Raw genomic sequence first — 21,035 nt, 5'->3', positions numbered from 1 at the left:
GTGTTTAGCTGGAAACTTCTGTGTGCAAGCTTGTGTCAACACCGAAATGAACTGTGGGGATAGCTTTGTCGTGCCCTGCAGAGCAATACTTTTTCTTCTCTCTATTAGCTACTGATGTGAGAACTTTGATCCAACATTCTATATAAGAGGATCTGAGGAACAAAGACTCTCATTGTGTCTTGCAGGTTGAGCTGTTGGAGACCTGCTGGGCAAATTATTAATGTGGACCTATGTAATGCTCCTTAGGGAGTGAAATCGGCCCTTGGGGACTTTGGCTCTTTTTGTAAAACAAACAAAAAATTAATTCTTGCTTTGTTTAATTAATACCAAACATTTCAATACAAGTTCAGACACAGCATCTAAAAATCTGATCGATATTATGTGACCTTCTGAATTGTGGAAGGTAAAACCCTCGGAAAGGGACCTGTGGGATATCATTTCACTCATTCCTCTTTCCTTCATTTTTTTTTCTCTTAAAAATTTTTTTATTGCTATCTTTTGTTTTTATATCTCCTTTCTTTCCCAATATAACTCTTATTTTCCCTCCTCCCAGAAAGCATACTTTTGAAAAGGGAAAAATACAGTTCAGCAAAACTAATCAACATAATGAAAAAGATTAACATACACTGTTTCACATTGATAGCCCTCACCTCTGCAAAGAAGTTACCTTCTCATCTCTCTTCCTCTAGGCCAAGCTTGGTCATTATATTTTCTAGTATTCAGTCTGATCATTTTGTTATTGTTCTTTCTATTTACATGGCTGTAGTCCCTGTGTACATTATTTTCCTGGTTCTGCCTCCTTCACTTTACATTAGTTCATATAAGTTTTCTCATGCTTCTTTTCATTTATCGTATCTATCATGTCTTGTGGCTAAAGTAATATTCCATTACGTGGACTTCACTCTGATGGGCCTCTGTTTCTTCATCTGTTAAATGAGGGAATAGTATGGAAAGAAAGTTAGATTTGGAATGTGAGGACCTTGATTTAGATCTTCATTCGTGCTTCCTACCACCTGTGTGATGTTGGGGAAGTCACTTCCTCCTCCTGTTCCCCAGTTTTAGGTCCTAAGTCAAACGACAGAGCATTTCAAAGCCGGCCTGCTTTTCTGTGTTGCTTCTGAGTTTCTTTCTCTTCTGTCCATTTTCTTTGAAATGTTTCAATGACCCTCTTCTTTTTTTTTTGGAGCCGGTGGAACTATTGCTGATGTCTCCTAAGTTTTTCCTAGGGTTGCCCATATGAGGCAGCTGGCTCCCTGTGCCACATCCAGGAAGCTTCATAGAGTCTTTCCTTCATGTGGTAGTAGAAATGATAATTAGCTGTTGGCAGGCTGATTTTTAAAATAAATTCTGAGCATTTTATAGCAGCTGTGACGTAAACAGATAATATGTAGGGCAGAGGCTTATGATTCTAACTGCCAAGTGGCTTCCAAGTAAGTGTCTTATAGTAGAAGGATGAAATTGGGAATTACTTTCAGTAAAATGAACTCTTACAGTCATCATATCCCAGTAGATTTTTATTAATTGATATTTATACTGTATTTTAACAGGGATAGTTACAACTTCAAGAAATAGGGTTTTAGAATGTAAACTTTGAGATCTTGAGGTACAAGGAAATACATTATATGAAACTGGCGCTCATTTTACAGAATTCTGAACTCTTTGAATGATATTTTTGAGTCTTGTCAAATTTTAGACCAGGAACTGGATTTCTTGGAAGAAGACAATTGAGAGGTAACAAATGAACCTCCTTCCTTATGACAGTTTCCTCTCTTGTAAGTCAGAGTAGAAATCCTGACAAACAACAGAATTTCCAGAAATGGCCTTAACTGGAAAATAAGTGAACTGGAGATAAGTGCTGATTGTTTTTTTTTTTAAATTTGTGGTGTAAGAAAAGCAGTAACGAGCACCAGAGGGATGGTGATCTAAAATGGTGTAATGAGGGCAGCATCAGCCACACCATGAGAGATGTGCAAATGCTCAGCTGACAGGGAATCCACAACAATCTGAATAGAGCTAAGACAAGGGAAACCCGCAATGTAGACACATGGAAATGATGTAAAGAAAGTTAAAAGTCTCAGTGGAGGCAGTTAAGAGCACCGTTACTACAGAAGAGGGCAAAGTAGTAGAACTCAAGGTGGAAAAGCCACCTTAGAAAAATAATGGAATTGGAAAAAGATGATGGAAAAAATGCAGATAAAAACAACAAGATTGGGAAGACAAATTAGATAAAACATAATGGGGAGGTGTCCCCCAAGTGCAGAATTACCACATTATTTCAGGAAACTATAAAGAAGTTTCCCAGATGTGTCAAAACTAAATGCCACACTACAAAGAGAAAGTCTTCCTAGAAGCTCAACGTGGAGATAATGGCAGTCTGGACCAGAGGTCATGCAGACTCTGAGAGGGCCAGATCTATTGTATGTCAGTTTTCTGAGAGAAGTGGAAATGTGGGTGTGTTCCTGACAAGGGATACCCTTTAGCGACATTGAAGAAGCTCCCCACTACTGTAGACTGACATTTAAAGTGTTGGTTAAGGCCCAGCATGACTCTTCAGTCTGTACTCCATGACTGTCTCAGGAGTTTTGAAGCCTCTCATTTGTCACGTGTCAGTGTGACCCCCTGGTTATTTTGGATCGATTTGGTTTTGGAATGATATAGAGCAACCTTGTCACAAAGAACCCAGATCAGCTGCATTTGTACAGTGAAGCCCAAGGTCTCTGTGCCCTACCTTCTTCTGTGTTTCCTTCCTGGCTAGAATCTCACCCCCAGTAGTCTTTAAACATGTACATTCATACCATCTTCATGTGGGCTTGCCTCTTGTCCTTCCAGCATACAGGGATTCTGAGGACCGCCAAGATTCTGCTCTGGGCCCAGGGCTGTCCCAGAGTGCCTTACTTTCTCGAAAGCTAGTCTCTTTACCCCAAAATATCCAAGCCCAAAACAGCCCCAACAGTAGCTTTTTTACCTTTAACCACACTGCTAATTCCTAGCCGATCCCAGGCTCTCTGTTAGATGTAATGTTGGGGTCACATTGCAGTGAAAGAAGAAATTGTCGAGAAAGAAGGAGTGCTGACTTGGAACTTAAAAAGACTTGGGTTCAAGTCTTGTCTCCGACATACTGAGTGTGTGACTTTCTGCACATCCCTTCACCTCAGTCCCCCCCCCGCAAGTCTCTTAAGCTAACTAAGGAGCAGTGAAGTGGCTGATTTTGTTTTGGTCAAGTAGGTCCCTATACTCATGAAATCACAGGGTTCTTCCCCTCCAAACCCCTGCCCTCTGAAAAATAAACAAACAAACAGGCCTGTTAGACTATTAAAAGGCAATACTCTCTGGAATGTCTGATAGTCTTTACCCCTCAGTTCTCTGACATTAAGGTTTGTTATTGAATATAAAAGGAAGACAGACACATTTTAAAAATGTGAATAGTAACATGTCACAACAAATAATAGCAGAGATTATTTAGCATCTAATGTAGAAACCTTGTATACTAACAAGTTGATATATCTCTGTCCCATAATTCCGCTTTTGCTTTTTGAAAGTGGGCTTTCGTAGGCTCCAAGCTTCCCAGCTGTAGATTGTGTTGGCCGAGGGCCTCTTTTGCTCTGTCTGAAGTTTTCCATAAACACCACTGTTGGCTGTCGGTCAAACATGCACACAGGTGCCCTTTCACTGCTCTTTCTCCTTAGGAAGTCCACTCAATTAGACCAGGCCAAGGCCAACACTACATTTTATTTTATTTTTCGTTGTAGAAAAACCCTGCCCAATGTTAACTACAGTATGTAAGGCAGAAGTGTCTCTGAAACACCCGAGTTCTGGGGAGGTTGTACGACAGTGATTCACTGCAGTCTCAGAGGACTCAATTCCAGGTGACCCTAAAGCCAGTGGAAAGAGAAGCTACCCAGTGGGTGCTAGCAGCATGTGCCGCTTTCCCCAGTGATCCTTCCTTTGTTTATGAGAAATGGCTTCCAGGACACATTGAACTCAACAAGGGCTGGCCAGTTGGCCATAATGTAGCACGTCAAAGCCAGAGGGGGTCCTCTGGTGTCCCGGGCAGCTCGATTACCCAAGGAAGAGTTATAGAAAGACAGGAAGCTTCACTGTGCACATGTGGCAGCTTGGAGAGATTGTGATCTGTCCTGTCCAAGAGGTGGCGATTGGAGGCCAGGCCTCAGCGGCGTGCTAGTCCAGTTGTGGAACTGGAGAAGCAGTGAGGACACAGTTCAGCGAGTGTACATGAAGGAGTTGATGAAAAACATCTGTGCGGAGGGGCAAAGTGGAGATAAATGACACCCTTAATTTGGCATAGTTCTTTGGAGAGATGAAGGCACCTCATTCTGGAAGATGACGGGTCCAGCTAGGCTTTTTATAGTCTGCCATGTTTGGCGTCACGGTTTTTCAAGTTTTCACGTAATATTGTGTTTTGTCTTCTTGCTAGACTTATCTGTAAGCTCATTCAGCACTGGATGGTGGTGTTATATTTATTGTGCCTAATAAATGTTTATTATGTTGTTTTATTATGATAAAAAGAAGAATCTTAAGGAGAAATTAAAGGGATTGTACTTAGGGAAGTGGATGAGAGTTCAGACACAATTTGGGTGTTTCAAGGGAAGTAGAGGAAAGAGCCTGCCGGGATCTTGAGTGCAGTAGGCAGGAGATTGGGGCCTGTTTGAATCCTGTTCTGCTATTCCTTTAGCACTGCCTTTGGGAAATTCTAAGCCTTCATCAGTTTGTTGGGAGGAAAGCATTTCCTAACTTGAAAGCGTTGTAGAAATGTTACTTCATACCAGAGCACAAGTTTGTGAAAGGAAGTCTTCAAGAAAAGATGGGAATGACTCCTTCCAGTCCAGTAGGGGACTGTTAGAGTGGGTGTGCTCCCAGCATCCGCTTCAGTCTTGAGGCTCTGAGCCATAATCATAAGGATAGAGCAGTCAGTTAGAACCAGGCAACACTTGAAGAAAGCAGTAATTCCTTCTGTCTTTGGTGAATACTAACTTTCCTATGCCTATAGGCAGAAATCTGACTTGTTTAATTTCACATATGAAAGTTTTGCAGTACTGCTTATCTGTTCTTTGTAGGGTCTGTAATAATAATGTAAGTATCATAATATATACAGTATCTCAAAAGTCTCAGTGCAGTTGTAAGCTTGTAATGCTTTTGAAACCTCCTGTATACCACAATCAGAACTGTAGTTCCCACTAATTACTTAGAAATAAGTTAGCTACTTCTTAGATATTAATTTTATATAGTTTAAAGTATGGTCTGTCAATATAGGTTTGGTTTTTATAGAATATAGCTAAAACTACTGTTAAAATTTCTAACTAGTCCACGTTGGACTATTTCGGTATTTCTCTAGAGTCCTTTATCTCTAGCAAAAGTCTAAATATTTGCTGAAAAAGCCATAGAATCTTGGTGAAGAAGTTTCTTCTTACTCTATTGACATATCAGATTATCTTCTAGAAACCGTTTGCTCGGCCTTGCTCAAATTTTTTTTTTTGGTCTAATTCCTCGAAGGCTTCTGGTATCCCCATCTTTAAATTTTTTGATGGTCTGGACCTGTGAGTTCACTGATGTGGGGAAGTGTGTTTCACCTCAAAGCAGGATCTGAGTCCAGGTTTTCCCAGTTGTACACTGCACATTTCTATTTTTGCTCTAGAAGTAAACAGGCATTATTAAAATAATAGCTCTGGAGAGGAAGTGGGCTTCACATGTATCCCATTTCGATTTTATTCTGGCCCACTCAGTTGTACTTACAGCCTATTAAACCTTTGCTGTTTGGCTTGGTTTTTGTTTAAACTTCTTTGTTGTCCAGATGACTCAACCTGCACTAATACTGACCGTTCTTAAGCCATCTGGTGAACACCAGACAGAGCTGTGTCTTCTTTGAAATCTCTCTTTCTAAGTGATGGAGAATGGTTGGCTGTGAGAGTATCAGAAAGAAGTAGTGTCCATGAAGCATGTTGCTCTATTTCAGATTTATAAGAGAGTTAAGGGCATTATGATACATTTTTTAATACCAGAAACCAGAAATTGAAGTTAGTCAGCATCATCTTTCTTAGATAAGAAGATGGTGATGAGAAGATAATCGATAACCAGTGAGTGCTGAGGTAAGGCCAGGGGTAGGGGTGGCATAAATTTTACTATTTTGCTGCTCAGATTTATGTTTATTTTAAATTGAGTTTTCACCTAGTAGTACCATTATGAATCCTTCAGCTCCCTACCGCAGCAGTATTGGATTGTTGAAATGCACTTGAAAGGTTTACTTTGGAAATTTCAGGGTTTTTTCTTCCATAGATTATTGAAAATAAGATCAATCCTTATCCCATACAAGTAGAGTGATTGGAACTGGGTCACATAGTATTTATTAAGCACTTCATGTAAGGAATTAAAAAGTAATAAAATAAGGAATGCCATATGCTTGTGTGGCGCTTCATAGTTTTCTGAATGCTTTCCTAGGCATTTTCCTTCCAACCACTTGCAGGCTAATTGGGGAGAAAACATTGGAATCCTCTGTTGTTGAGTCGTATCTGACTGAACTGAGCTGCATTGGGGGTTTTCTCGGTAGAGATACTGGAGAGCTTTGCCATTGCCTTCTCCAGATGAGGGAACTGAGGCAAACAGGGTGAAGTGACTTGCCCAGGGCAGCACAGCCAGTGAGTATGTGAGTTGAGATTTGAACTCTTTCTGACTCCAGAATCCTAAAGGATTCTGCCTTCTTGCAAAAGCAAATGGTTGATGGCCTCTTTGGGGCCAGCGAATAGCCATTGGGGGATGGGGACGGGGGATGCTTCAGGTACCCGGGGTGCCAGCGTGATTGATGTTTTTTCCTTTTCTGGCAGTTATTTCAGTAAAGTGCTTTGTATTTCTCCTTCTGATATTTTCATAGAGATTAGAAGGAATCATTCTGTCACAGCAGGCTCTGTCCCATGAATTTGAAACTGCTACATTATTTATAAAAATCCCAGGGTTTGAAAATCGGAAGGCACGTCAGTGGCCATCTAGTTCGACCCTTGCATGACAGGAATCCCCACTGTCCCATGGTGACAGTGGTCATCTGCCTCCTCCAGGGAGGAAGAACTGTCACCTCTCTCAGGAGCCCTCCTCTGGACATCCTTCAGTTTGGTAACATCTTTCTTAAACTGGGGTGCCCGGAATTGAACACAGGACCAGGGCAGAGGACAGTGGGACTGTCACCCCCCACTTCCTGAGAGCTGTGCTGTTCTTGTTGCCTCTGGAGATCTCATTGGCTTTTTTGGCTGCTATGTCACATTGCTGACTCATTTTGAGCTTTGGGTCCGCTCAGACCTCTAGGTTTTTTTTCCAAAACAACTGCTCTCTAACCTTGGCCTCCTGCATCTTGTATTTGTGAAGTTGATTTCCTATATCCAAGTGTAAACCTTGATGGTTATCTGTAGTGAATTTCATCTTATTAGATTCGGCCCAGTGGTCTAGTCCTTCAAGATCTTTTTTGGTCCTGATTTTGTCATCTTCTGTGTTAGTTGTGCCTCCCAGCTTTTTGTCATCTGCAGAATAGATAAGCATGCCACCCATGCCTTTAACCAAGTGGGTGAGCACAGATGTCTACAAGAGAATGTGCCACTTGGGGTGAACTGTCCTAGGATTGTAGATCATGTTATGGGGGGGATTCTTGCAAGTTTCTAAGACCCTTTTCAAACTGTCAGATGGTAGGATTCTGCAATTTCAAAGGATGGTGGTGCAGTGTCCGTGCATGTGTATGTATGTGCCCTCTGGCTCTTAGCAAAGAGATGGCAGGCTAAATGAAACAAACGTTTTCATACAAGAGCCAATGTGTTGATTTGTTTTGCATGACTGTACTTTCTTGTTACAAGGTAGGGTTTTATTCGGGGTGAGAGTGACTGGGAAGTACCTGATTTTATTTTAAAAGAGCCTCAATGAAACATTTTAAAAAGGATGATTATATAATTCTGTTTGTCTAGGAGCAATGTTCACTAAGCAGGGCTATACCTTTACTCTTCCAAATATGTGGGACAAAATAGAGAGAAACCATAGGACCTTGGTAGAAAGATTTCTTGGTAGTTTTGTAAGGATTTTCTTGTCTTTTGATAACTTTTTATTGGTTGTTTAAGTGTGAAAATTACCCCACTCCCAGGAAAATTTTATTTTAAGAAAGCTGATCTACCAGTATATGATCTATTTGATTATTCGTGACTGGATTTGTTACTTATTGCTTAAGAATGGAAATGAGGGGTGTTGGAGGAGGTTGGGATTTAGACGTCACATCCATTTTGCAAGAGTTGTATTGGAAAAGTTCTGTGATTACTTTGTTTACTTTTCAGTGAGACCAAACTTTGAGGAAGGCGGGACGACAGTAGCAGGGAGAAAGCATGAATTTATCCGTTCTGAGAGTGAAAACTGGCGCATCTTTAGAGAGGAACAAAATGGGGAAGATGAAGATGGAGGCTGGCGCCTGGCAGGATCACGAAGGGATGGAGAGAGATGGCGTCCCCACAGCCCAGGTGAGAAGTTCAAAAATCACTGAAATAACCGAGAGCCTGGACATTGTCTAGAGAGCGATGACAATGAAGAGTGGTTGGTTTGTGCTTGGCTTTTGTCAGTACAAAATATTATCCAAGGAAAAGTGAGCTGTTGCTTGTTGACTTCTGGACCTTAGGTTCCTCACCTAGCAAACAAAGGGATCTGAAGAAATCATCACCCAAGTTTCCTTCCTGCCCCACATTTCTGTGCTTCTGCTCCTAACTCTCTATGCATACTTTTCGTCATATATTTGCTTATGTAGAAATGGGAATGGAATGTGTCCCCTCTACCACTATGGGTCTCAAGAAAGGGTATGTTATTTTATTGCTGTTTTCCCTGAAAAAGTAGTGGTTTATTTTGCAAATCAGCTTAAAACCCAGGTCAAATGTATTATCACATGTTCTTTTTCTGTATCTTCACATTGGAAGCAAGGAGAGAGAATAAGAAGTCCTTTTTGGTTCTTTTGCCTCCTCTGTTTTACTCTGAGAATGCTTCAGTCTGTTCTTTCTCCTGACATAAGATATGCTGGTAATTGAACACAGTGGTGCTTGTGTTAAAGTTCAGTCCCTACCAAACTGCTGATTCAACACCGCATGATAATCAGATGTGGATGTAGCATATGTAGGTCGTGAGGGCATTGAGGGCTCAAGCTCATCAATTGCATATGTATCACTTGATTTTGTTTTCTTTCAGCATTATATCTTGGAATGGGAAAATGGAAAAGATGAGTCTTAGAAAAGGTTACTATCCACCCACTGCCAATGCCAATTGTATTATGTTTTGTTTCTTCAAAATATAATTGTATTTATATTCTTTATTTTTATATTACTTGCACTGCTCAATTGATTTCTCCTCGAGAGTCATCCCTTATAACAACAAATTTAAAAAATAGAGGGAGAAAAATAGCTGAGCAGAACTAACATATTGAAAAAGTCTGATATCAGTCAGCGAACAAGTATTCATTACATGGTTCCAGTGTGCCAAACACTATACTTGGCTGTGGGAATACTAGTACAAAAAATGAAATAGTCCCTCACAAGGAGCTCACGTTCTAATGGTAGAGGGCCCTGGCAGCTGGCGGAATCACGAAACTGTCATGCTGAGGATGGTATTTGAGCTGTGTCTTTAAGGAACACAGGGGCTCTGGGAAGAAGAGGATTGCAGGCATGTAGGAAGGGAGATGGGGTGCTGTTTGACCAGATGATTAGAGAGCATGTATCACCTTCCTGATGCCATGATCCTCTTCGGGAAGGAAGGTCAAATAACAGGATAGGAAGTAAAGTCCATGGAGGCTGTAAAGATAGACTGGGGCCAAGTTACTTGGGACTTCCTAGCTAAACAAAGGTGATCTCTAGGTCAATAGGAAGCCATGGGAGTTGATTGAATAGCAGGGTCCTGTGGTCAGATCTGCATTTAAGGAAAATGTCTTTGGTAGCTGTGTGTGGGAAGGATTGGAGTGGGGAGAGACTGGAGGCAGGGAGACCAGTTAGGAGGCTGTTGACAAGTCAGTAATCTAGAAGAGAGGTGATGAGGACCTACACTCAGGGGGGCTCTTGGTGGATGGGAAGAGTCAGATGTGAGAGATGTCCTGACGGGAGGAATGGGAAGAATTGGCCATTGTCTGGATCTCAGGGGGCGAGGATCTTGTCAGGGTCACTGTGAGGAGGGGTGGGGTTGAGGAGGTGCCTTTGCCAGAAAAGGGGACCGTGTTGGGGGAAAGCGTGAGCTCCTCGTCCTCCTCTGCAAAGGGCCGGGTTTGCTGATTGCAGCTTCAAGGATTCATCTCCATTGTCTCTGCTCCTCCCATTTACATTGTTGTAGTCGTCATGTATACCTTTTCCTACTTTTACTTCCTTTACTTTGCATCGTTTCACTTGACTTACTGTCACATCTGTGTTCATCCCATTCATCGTTTCTTACAGCACAGTCATATTCCATTATGTTAATGAACTGATGTTTATTTAACTATTGACTGGGGGCAGCTGCATCACTTCTCACTCTTTCCTACTACGGAAAGTGCTTCTGTAAATATTTTGGTGTATTTAGTGTATGGGGCCTTTTTATAATCAGTGTCCTCCTTAGAACATAGAGGTAACATTGGAATCTCTCTGTCAAAAGGCATTACATTTTAATTATTTTCTTGCAGAATTCCAAATCACTTTGCAGAAGAGTTGCACCGGTTGACAAATTCCACCAGTTCATACTCTATAGTTCATTAATGTGCCCATATTCTTACAACTCCTCGAACCTTGACTCTTCTCTTTAAATCATCTCTGTCAGTTTTCTCCATGTGAGTTGAAACCTCAGGGTTGTTTTGATTTACGTTTTTCTTATTATTAATGATTTGGAGTGTTCTTTCATATAGTCTTTAAGAGTTTATAGCTCTTCGTTTGGGATTTATTTGTTCATAACCTTTGACCACTTTATTGGGGAATGGTTTTTGTACTTACATATTTGTTAATTTCCTTCATATTTTGGATATCAGACTCTTATCAGAGACGTTTGATAGATTTTCCCCCAGGCAGCCACTTACTTTCTTGTCTCACTTGCATTCATTTTGTTCATGCAAAATTTTTTCCATTTCTTCTACTTGAAATCATCTGTTTTGTCTTTGTAATTGTGTCTATTCCTGGTTTGTTTAAGAAATCACTCCCTGGCATAACTATGAAAAGTATATGTCCTGGTTCTCTTCCAATTCTTTTTTATTGGTATGACCTTTTAATATTCAGGTCATGTGGGATATTTATTTTAAAGATTTTTAACATACCATTTGAACTTTGCTTTAGTGTATAAAACCACTAACCACGTCATATAAGACCTATGTAGCTTATCGAGTGCTTAAACAGTGTAGCTGGCATTATTTTATTGACATTGTTAGAAGCATAACAAAGTATAAAGAAATTTTATGTCATTTTATAAACTCTGTCAGGGTAGATGTTTTTGACAGTGCCCATTGGGGCTTTTCCTTAGATTTCTGGGCACACGGGATCTTTGATTCTCTTCTCTTCCATTCATATTCTCACCAACATTGGTCTGCCTTGGGCATCCAAACAGGATTGTTCTAGTTCGAGGTATCATGGCATTGGTGCTGTATTTGCCAGCTTAGTGGAGGGGGAGGGCTTGTAGAATGTGTTCCCAGTGAGTGAGTATTCGCTGAAAGAATGGACAAGATCCGAGCTAAGAGAGAAGATAAATTCCAGCTGGTCAAAAACAAACAAGGTGAATGTTTTGGAAGAGGAGCAACATTTCTCAGCCTGTGTAGTGTTGATTCTATTAAAGGGAGTTAAACAAAGTAAAATTTCAGACTCTTCGACTATCCCTCAAATCCATTTTAGGGAGATTATTTTTTCTCTGACTCATCTTATAAACCTTAGATTAAGGGGAATTTGTCAGTATATTCAACACTAATATGTAAATCTGTTCTCTTATTTTTTTTTTGTTTAGTTTTGTTTGTTCATGTCATTTTCATGCAGTAAGACTTTAAGAAAGAGGGAAGCACTGGGTTAGAAAAAAGAATGAAAATTGATTTCTTTCAAAGGAAACAATTTTTTTCTCATCCCACTACGTAGAAAGTTTTTGAGTAATATTCATTATAAGCTGTCTCTTTATGCTTGTTAGAAGAATATAATTTTAAATGAATATTTGCCTGAAGTTTTTGTCAAGGTTGTCTTGGTTGTTTACACTACACAATATAGAAAACTGCGCCAGGAATTTCAGTTTGGCCCCTGTAGGCCTTGTAGACACTGTGATGCTAATTTAGACTCAAACTCCAGACCAGTAGTTTGCCAGCCAAAAATACGTCTGTCCCTAGCACCAGACCTAAAGATTGTACTCAGTATCATAAAGAGTACGTTATCATAATTATTGGTGAACTGTTTCTAATATGAAATGCTAATGTGGCAGCAGGGTGCTCTAGAACCTGGTAACCTATTTTTTATTGAAGTAGTATTTTTTACAACATAGTTCCACTGAGGCATACATGTGTGGAAGTGAGATAATAGGTCACCCTAGTACTCGATGTGTATGATAAGCTAAACACCTGTATCCAGAAAGGATGGAGGCCACACACAGAAATAGATCTTTAAGTGATGCTGGCTGCATATGTGGACATTTGTTAATTGTTTATATAGCTTGGATGCCAAGCTCTTATTAGAAATTTGATAGAAGAATTTTTTACCCCATTTCCCAGCTTCCTTTCTTTTCCTAGGCACATTCTTTTTTCTTTTTTGTGCAAAAGCTTTTCCATTTCATGTAATCAAAATTACCTAATTCATCTTTTGAAATTGCCTCTCTTCCTCATTTAGTTAGGAATATATTCTGCTCGTAGCCATGAAAGGTAGGATCTGCTTGTCTTCTAATTTTTTCATGTGTCCATTTTAAACGTATTATGGAATACGAGTGAATGAATGAAGCTTTTATGAAGCACTCACCATATGCTCAGCTCTTTTCCGTATATATCCCTAGCACTTTGCAAAATCAGAGGATCCCTAGTGCGGGAGGCAACATATAGGGAAGGTTTCAGATGCAGTTCTGGTAGGCAAGTCGTTTGGGCCTTGGGATGTGCTGACAAAGCACATACTAGTACTGCTTCTGTATGGTCTTTTGTGCTGATAAAATCCTCGCAGTTTCTGATGTTGAGCAACCTGACAGGATCAAGGACTTCCCATTTTGGGTCTTCAGTCCCTACAGAAGTCATCCTCAGGCTGCATCTTTTCAGACAGAGCCCGCTTCTCTGGAAGATGGCGGAGGGCACAGGGCTGGAAGCGTCAGGCTAGGGGCCTGGACTTTTCTCTACCTGGGGAAATGGAGATGGAGATGGGGATGGCGAGTTCTGACCTGTCTGGCACACGCGGTCTCCTGTCTCCCAGAGTTCCTTGCTGCTTCATCTAGTTTGGCCCACCTGGCCTGTGTGTGGCAGTTGTCATTTGGTGTAGGGGTAGCTGCCTGTGAGAGGTAATCTGGAAGCAGTGTGCTGCCCCTCCCAGGGCTCCTGTGCCCATTTGCCTGTTGGTGGCAGCTAGTCAGCAAGCTGCTGCTGGTGATGAGGAAGGGGATCTCCTCTCCGCAGTGATTTCTCCCTTCAATACTGACTAGCCAGTCAAAAAAAAAAAAACCGACTAGCCAGGAAGCAGGTCCAGGCATTCCCAAGGCACTACAGAATCCTGGGCTGTCTCCCATCAGGGTCTGAGGGGGTGAACCTCTCTGTTCATCACCTTCTTCTCCTTGATCTGCTTGCTACTTTCTTCTGGTGTAAAAGGTGTCGATCTAAGTCTAATTGGTGCCAGACTGCTTCAAAAGTAATTTTACGTTGTCTTTCATTTTCAAAATGAGTATTTCCTCTACCCCCCTTCCCCCCTCCCCCAACTTCATTGTAAGTGAGCTAGTAAAGAGGCTTTCACCAGGAGGAGCTCTATGTTATCCATAGTAGAAGTGACTAGCTTGCTCACAGTTATTTGCATACTGAATTGCCACTTAAGGGTAAAAGCGTAGCTCATATCACATGTTGTTAAGGGGTAGGAAGTAACAGATAGGCTCCCCATACTTGTGACTTCTAAATGTCCTGTTCATATCCTACCCAATACTTTCTTTCCTTCCCTCTAAATTTTCTTAAGAACTCCCTATCCCACTCTCCACTGTGGTTCTTCCAAACCTTTTAAAACCTCCCATTCCGTTCCTTCCCTTCTCCCTGTCTCACCTGCGGACCGTTCACTGCGAGTTCCCTCTTCTCCTCTCTTAAGATTCAGATGCCGTTTGCCACTGTCTCCTCCTCTACCCTGTGTCGCCCACAGAGAGGTGGCCCTGTTTCTTCCTGATAGATTGTTTCTGCTCTTGTCCCCACTATTTTACTTATCTTCAGTTTCTCCCTAGCTACTGGTTCCTTCCCTGCATGTCCCTCATCCTCCAAAAACGCCTCCAGCTTGATTCTTTCATCCTTGATAACTATTGTCCTGTATTTCTTTTGCCTTTTGTGGCCACATTGCTTGAAAAGACTATTTGCGATCAGTGCCTTCATTTCCTTTCCTCTCATTTGTGCCTCTTAATCCCCTACAGTTTGTCTTCTGACTTCATTCCACCAAAACTATTCTCTCCAAAGTTACCAATGATCCAGTTGCCAGATTTAGTGGTCTTTTCTCAGTCCTCATTGTTCTTGACCTCTCTGTTCATCACCTTCATCTCCTTGATCTGCTCGCTACTTTCTTCTGGCTCTCCTCCTTGCACTCTGACTGTTCTGGCCTGGGCCCTCTGTTCTCCCTTCTCCCTCTGTACTACTTCACTTGGTGACCTCGTCAGCTCCCATGGCTTTAAATGCCATCTCTACGCTGATGATTCTTTTTTGTTTGTTTGTTTTTTTGTTTTTTGTTAATTTATTTTGATTTATCAACAATCACTTCCATAAGTTTTTGAGTTTTAAATTTTTCTCCCCCTCCCTCCCCCATTCGGTTTGCAATCTGATATAGGCTATACAAATACATTCCTATTAAACATATTTTCACATTAGTGATGTTGTAAGGAAGAATGAGAATCAACAGGAGGAACCACCAGAAAAAGGAAACAAAACAAAACAGAAGGAAAAAAATAGCAAATAGTATGCTTCGATCTGCTTTCAAATTCCATAATTCTTTGGATGTGGATATATGCTGATGATTCTTAAAGTGACCTCTGCTGACCTCCAGCCTCCCATGTCATGTTGCTTTTCAGATATCTCAAACTGGTTGTTTGATTAATGTCTTAAACTCTGTGTGCTGAAAATCAAAGTCATCATCCCATTCTCTTTCCCCTTCCAAACTGACCCATCACTGTTGAGGGTACCACCAGTCTCTCAGGCTCACAACCTTGGTATCATCGTTGACCCTCTTACTATCTCTTAGAACCTGCTGTCTGCTGTGTGCGTGCGCCCTCCCCAACCAATCTGTTGTCAAGGCCTTAGCCTTCTCTTCTCTGACACTGCCACCACCCCTGTACAGGCTCTCATCTCCTCATGCCTGGATTATTGCAGTAACTTGCTGCTCATTCTTCCTGCCTCCAGTTTCTCACTACTCCAATTCATCCTCCATTGAAACCCCCCAAGCAATAAACTGATGGCTCCCTCTCATCGCCAGAATCAGATCCTGATCAGATCAAAATCCTCTATTTGGTGTTCATAGCCCTTCATAACCTCTCCTTCCGTGCTGCCCCCTCTCACCTTTCCAGTCTTCTTATACCTTATACCCTTCCATGTCTTCTTTGATCTAGCAACTCTGGCCTCTTGGCTATTCCAAAAAGAAGACCCTCCCTCTCTTGGCTTCAGCCATTCTCTCTGACTTTTCCCCATACCTAGAGGGCTCTGCCTCCTGCCTTCCACCTGAGGCAGGAAGCCTTTCCCAATCCATCTCAATTTTAGGGCCTTCCCTCTGTTAATTATTTCTTGTTTATCCTATGTGGGTCTTGTTGTACACATCTGCTTGCTTGTCGTCTCTCTGATTAAACAGTGAGCTCCTTGGTATCAGGGACTGTCTCTTGCATTTCTTTGTATCCCCAGCACTTACACAGCACAGTGCCTGGCACATAGTAGGTGCCTGATGAATGCTTATTGACTGACTGAACCATTCATTTTTTTCCTTCCCTGTCTTAGATGGTCCTCGATCTGCAGGGTGGCGAGAGCACGTGGAACGGCGACGAAGGTTTGAATTTGACTTTCGAGAACGGGATGATGAGCGAGGTTACCGACGAGTGAGGTCTGGCAGTGGTAGCATAGATGATGACAGGGACAGCCTTCCTGAATGGTGCCTGGAGGACGCTGAAGAGGAAATGGGAACTTTTGATTCCTCCGGGGCCTTCCTCTCCCTAAAGGTGAACACTTGTTTCCTTTTTCATGGCAGAGGAGAGTAGTGATGAAATGAGTTATCCAGAGTGTATGTTTCCTTGTTACAGAAAGTACAGAAAGAGCCCATTCCTGAGGAACAGGAAATGGACTTTCGGCCTGTAGAGGAGGGGGAGGAGCGCTCTGATTCGGAGGGGAGTCACAATGAAGAAGCCAAAGAACCCGATAAGGCTGCCGGCAGAGATGGGGATCGAGTAGATCGAGGAGCTGCAGGTAAGGAAGACTCTTTGGGACTTTGGCCAAACTTTAATAATTAATTTATTATTAATTCAAGATCTTTCCCTGTCACAGAAACTTCAGAAGAACCCATCAGGCCATCGTCCCCAAGTGCTCAGCCAGCTAGTGCTTCAGAGCGGCAGCCTCAGGAACCCCTGCAGCCAAGCCCATTTGAGAGGAAAGAAGAGAGCAAAACGGAGCAGCCAGAAGAAGACAGCCGGTCCGAGAGCTCCCTCCCCACCCAGGGGCCCAGCAGAGGAGAAGGTACTTGGCCTTGCCGAAGTCAGCAAAGCAACTGAAGTTGAGATGATGAGACTCAGGGGTTTCCCTCACGCTGTCCATTCTTTACTGAGAAACGGAAACTTGAGGGGAAATAACCTCACCACAGTGATCTTGTTTGACTCTATTCCTCTGCTTAATCCCCATAGTAATTATCTTTCTGTAGTATTTTGTAGTTTACATTTGTTCTCTTACTTGAGCACTGCAAAAGCCATGTGAAGTAGATGCTGTTTTTATTCTTATTTTATAGATTATGAAACTGAGACTGAGAGAGAATCTGTGACTTGCCCAGGGTCACACAGCCAGGGCCCAATTTGAACTTAGTAAACCCTTGATCCACTCTGCCACTCCCCATTCTGCAGTGCCCAGGGGACAGTATGACAGCCTCGCTATCACCAGGCTCCTCCTCTCTAGATTCTGAGAGTTTATTTTAGACAAAAACTTAGATGAGTTCAGTCATCATTGCCCTGAACCCCCAGTTAGGAAAATTTCTAACACTTAAGCAGAGGCTGCCTAACTTACCATTTATATTTATTTCTAGTTACTTCAGGCATTTTTGAGGCAAAAATTCAGTTTATTGAAAATATTTGGGTCATGAAGCAACTGATTATGGTGTACTTACTGTCTGTGGATGGAGAGGCAGGACAAGGGGATGCTGGGGAAAGAATTAACCTTTGGGAGGCCTTGTTCTGTCCCAAGATGCTTGTAATGCCAGTGACCCTCCTGGACATCTCCCTTCTCTGCCACAGGATTCTGATGCTTATGAGGCCAGTGACTTCAAATCTCCATGCCTCTTTTCTTCCTTAAGTTGTCTGTATGTAACCTGAAAGATTTGTAGTAGTCACTTTCTTTTGTGATTTGTAAAGGTCTCTAGCAAGTATGAGTTCATTCTATATGTACCTGTCACGTCTTACTCAAAGACTGTACAAATACTCCTGTAATCCTAATTTCATTGTATTGAATTATTGACTTGAAATCTGACGCAGTGTGATAAAATTCTGTTACAGCAGTAGTATTTGGACTGTCCCCAGTAGTTTTTTGTGAGAAGATCTGACTTCACTGAATATTCCCCCCAAAATGGAGGGGGCAGAATGGAGCCATACTTACATGATCTTAGGATGAGGAAAATGTGGGTTCACATGTGGTCTGTGACAGGTCTCTGACCCTGTAATCTTTGAGCCAGTCACTTGACCTCTTTTGTGCCCCAGGTAGAATATTAGGACTACGAGAGTAGGTGTTAACATGCATTGTTAGTTTTCCTCCTTTAAGACTGCTAATGAAATCACAGCTTCTGTCCTGTTCCCCTCCCCTTCAAAAAAAAAAATCCTGAAATAATTTGGATATTTCCTATGACTTAGAAATACTGTCTTTAAATTATAATTTTTGGTAACTGATTGATACAGCTACTGTTTTCACCATTTTTTCTGTTTAAATTGTTGATTTTTCTTTCATTAGTTTGCCCTGACTTAATGCAGAATTTCTAGTTAGTCTTACTGTCAGGCAGCCCAAATGCAGATGTGTGTTCTCCTGAGGCCACTATATCTATGCGAGAGGCTTTTAATGTCTTGCATCTCTTTCTCTAGAACTGGTCCCTGCTGTCCAGTCTTTGTCACAGAACTCTTCAGACCCGTCCTCTTCTGGTCTTCTCCCCCCACCTGTTGCCAGTCCAGGCCCCGCCCTCCGGACCCCCCAGACGCCAGCCGTGGCTGCTCCTGGCATGAGCGGTGTCTCTGCAGATCCAGATGATGAAGATGGCCTCAAACACCTGCAGCAGGTAAATGTTAGGCCTCCTTAGCACCAGGAACTTCCTGGAAACTGTAGCAGTATTGCACAAATAAACCAACATAGAATGTTCTTTCCTGTTTTAATTACCCAAAGGGGCAGACACATTTTGTGTCTTTAGTTATGAGAGTGAACTTTATTCCCTTTCCAGTCCTTTCATGCTTATAAATGTCTGTTATGCAGTGGTCATCATGTCAGGTTATTTTTTGCTCCTTTTGAGTTTGCCCTTGGCTGTTTTTTGCTTTCGGTATGTGAAGAATGCAAAAAAATGCTCCCTTTCAGCAATTGCTAATGGGTACCATTGTCTTGATTTTTAGTTTAGCTGGATGTTAAATCAAACAGTTAACCATTAAAGGGTCAGGATGGGAGCATCCTGGTCTGTCATTATCTGAGGAGACCCCAGATTTCCATTTAATTGTATATGTGTTGTTGTTCAGTCCTTTGAGGTTTTCTTGGCAAAGATACTGGAGTGGTTTGCCATTTCCTTTTCCAGCTCATTTTACAGATGAGGAAACTGAGGCAAACAAGGTGAAGTGACTTGCCTGGGGTCACACAGTAGTGTCTCAGGCTGGATTTGAACTAAGGTCTTTCTGACTCCAGGCCTGGTGTTCTGTCCACTGCACCATCTAGCTACCCAATTGTGTATGTACTTCTGTCATATTCAATGTAGACAATTCACCTTTAAAAAAAAAAAAACAGTTCCTCTAAGAGTTATCTCTGTTTTATAAGATGCTCGTTGTATTTTTGTCAGTTGAGCATTGGACCCTAGTTCTATTGCTGATCCACTTTTCAGGTTTATACTTTCGCATTGGTCTTTTGTTTAAAGGTATTTTTCCTCTCTCTGTATGGAGACAACTTCTGTCCTCATTCTTTTATCTCTGCAGCATTTGTAAGTCCCTCCTCTTGTTCTGTTTTGGGTGGACTTCTTCTAGCTCTCTGATCGTTCTTCATTTTTTTTTTATTAATTTATTTTGATTTATCAGCCATCACTTCTGTAAGCTTTTGAGTTTTAAATTTTTCTCCCCCCTCCCTCCCCAAGACTGTGCGCAATCTGATATAGGCTATACATATACATTCCTATTAAACATATTTTCACATTAGTGATGTTGTAAGGAAGAATTAGAACCGATAGGAGGAACCACCAGAAAGAGGAAACAAAACACAACAGAAGAAAAAAAATAGCAAATAGTAACTAGCTTCAATCTGCATTCAGACTCCATAGTTCTTTCTTTGGATGTGGATAGCATCTTCCATCATGAGACTTTTGGAGATGTCTTATGGATCACTCTTCATTTTAACTTACATTTGCTTTGTATATGTGTGTTTTTGTGTGTGTTGAATGTGTGTGGGCCTGTGTTCTCTCCCAAAAGAATGTCAGCTCTTTCACGGCAGGAACTATTTTATCTGTGTCTTAGTTACCCCCGTGCCTGGCACATGTGCTTAATTAATAGTTGTTGATGAATTAATTGCTTGGTCTTATGACCACTTTTCTCTCATGGGTGCCTTTCCGCTTCTATTACAGCAAGCAGAAAAGATGGTGGCGTACCTACAGGACAGTGCCCTGGATGACGAAAGACTGACTGCCAAGCTCCAGGAGCACCGGGCCAAAGGAGTCTCCATTCCGTTACTGCATGAGGCCATGCAGAAGTGGTATTACAAAGATCCACAAGGAGAAATTCAGGGTATGTGTGGGTGCTTTGCTCCCTCCTAGAGAAATGTCACCTCCCACACATCCTGAAAGGAAGATGATCTGTACCCCAGAAATGTAAATGGCCAGGCTCACCTCGTAATACTGTGGAGGGCAAGTCCCATGAGGGGAGCTCCAATAGGATCCCCAGCTGTGCTTCATTAGGGCCTTCGATCTCCAGATGTTTCCCTCGTCTGAAGTAAGAAGACCATTGTCATAAATGGAACCTTTTACTTTGACTCAGCAGCTGATGTTGGTGCCAGAGCGTGATGGTCGTCCTTTCAATGGGCATTTGCTCACCCAAGTACATTTGTCCTTTGGAGGTTTCACGTCTTAGCTGAAGCGTTTTCCAGTTCCAATTGTGTCATGAACGTATATCGAACTATACAGTTTACTTTGTTAGCTCCTAGTTCCACTGGTTGTATTGAAAAATGGTGGGGCAGCTGGGTGGCGCAGTGGATAGAGCACCGGCGCTGAAGTCAGGAGGACCTGGGCTCAAATCCGGCCTCAGACCAAACACTTGACACTTACTAGCTGTGTGACCCCGGGCAAGTCACTTAACCCTAGTTGCCAAAAACAAAAAACAAAAAGACTTGTATTGAAAAATGGTTAAATAATTGAAGTTAATCTCTTCTCAGGTTGCATACTTTATTTCCCTAAGTTTCTTTTCTTCTGGGAAAGAAAATAAACAAGTTT

At 41.9% G+C, this 21,035-nt stretch overlaps 1 protein-coding gene across 1 annotated transcript in view; it reads left to right on the top strand.

Moving 5' to 3' along the window:
* The window catches only part of GIGYF2 (GRB10 interacting GYF protein 2), a 115,695-nt gene that overhangs the window by 46,466 nt on the left and 48,194 nt on the right, over positions 1-21,035 (top strand). Inside the window, exons 7-12 of the mRNA XM_027875274.1 lie at positions 8,316-8,495; positions 16,127-16,344; positions 16,426-16,588; positions 16,667-16,855; positions 18,454-18,644; positions 20,175-20,334. Coding sequence (XP_027731075.1) covers positions 8,316-8,495; positions 16,127-16,344; positions 16,426-16,588; positions 16,667-16,855; positions 18,454-18,644; positions 20,175-20,334 — 1,101 coding nt within the window. The remainder of the gene's footprint in view (positions 1-8,315; positions 8,496-16,126; positions 16,345-16,425; positions 16,589-16,666; positions 16,856-18,453; positions 18,645-20,174; positions 20,335-21,035) is intronic.

The sequence above is a fragment of the Vombatus ursinus genome, unplaced genomic scaffold (genome assembly GCF_900497805.2).
Source record: "Vombatus ursinus unplaced genomic scaffold, bare-nosed wombat genome assembly UNPS02014808.1, whole genome shotgun sequence".
Taxonomy (NCBI): Eukaryota; Metazoa; Chordata; class Mammalia; order Diprotodontia; family Vombatidae; genus Vombatus; species Vombatus ursinus.
The sequence above is the reverse complement of the archived record's forward strand: the minus strand, read 5'-3'. Positions and strand labels throughout refer to the sequence as shown.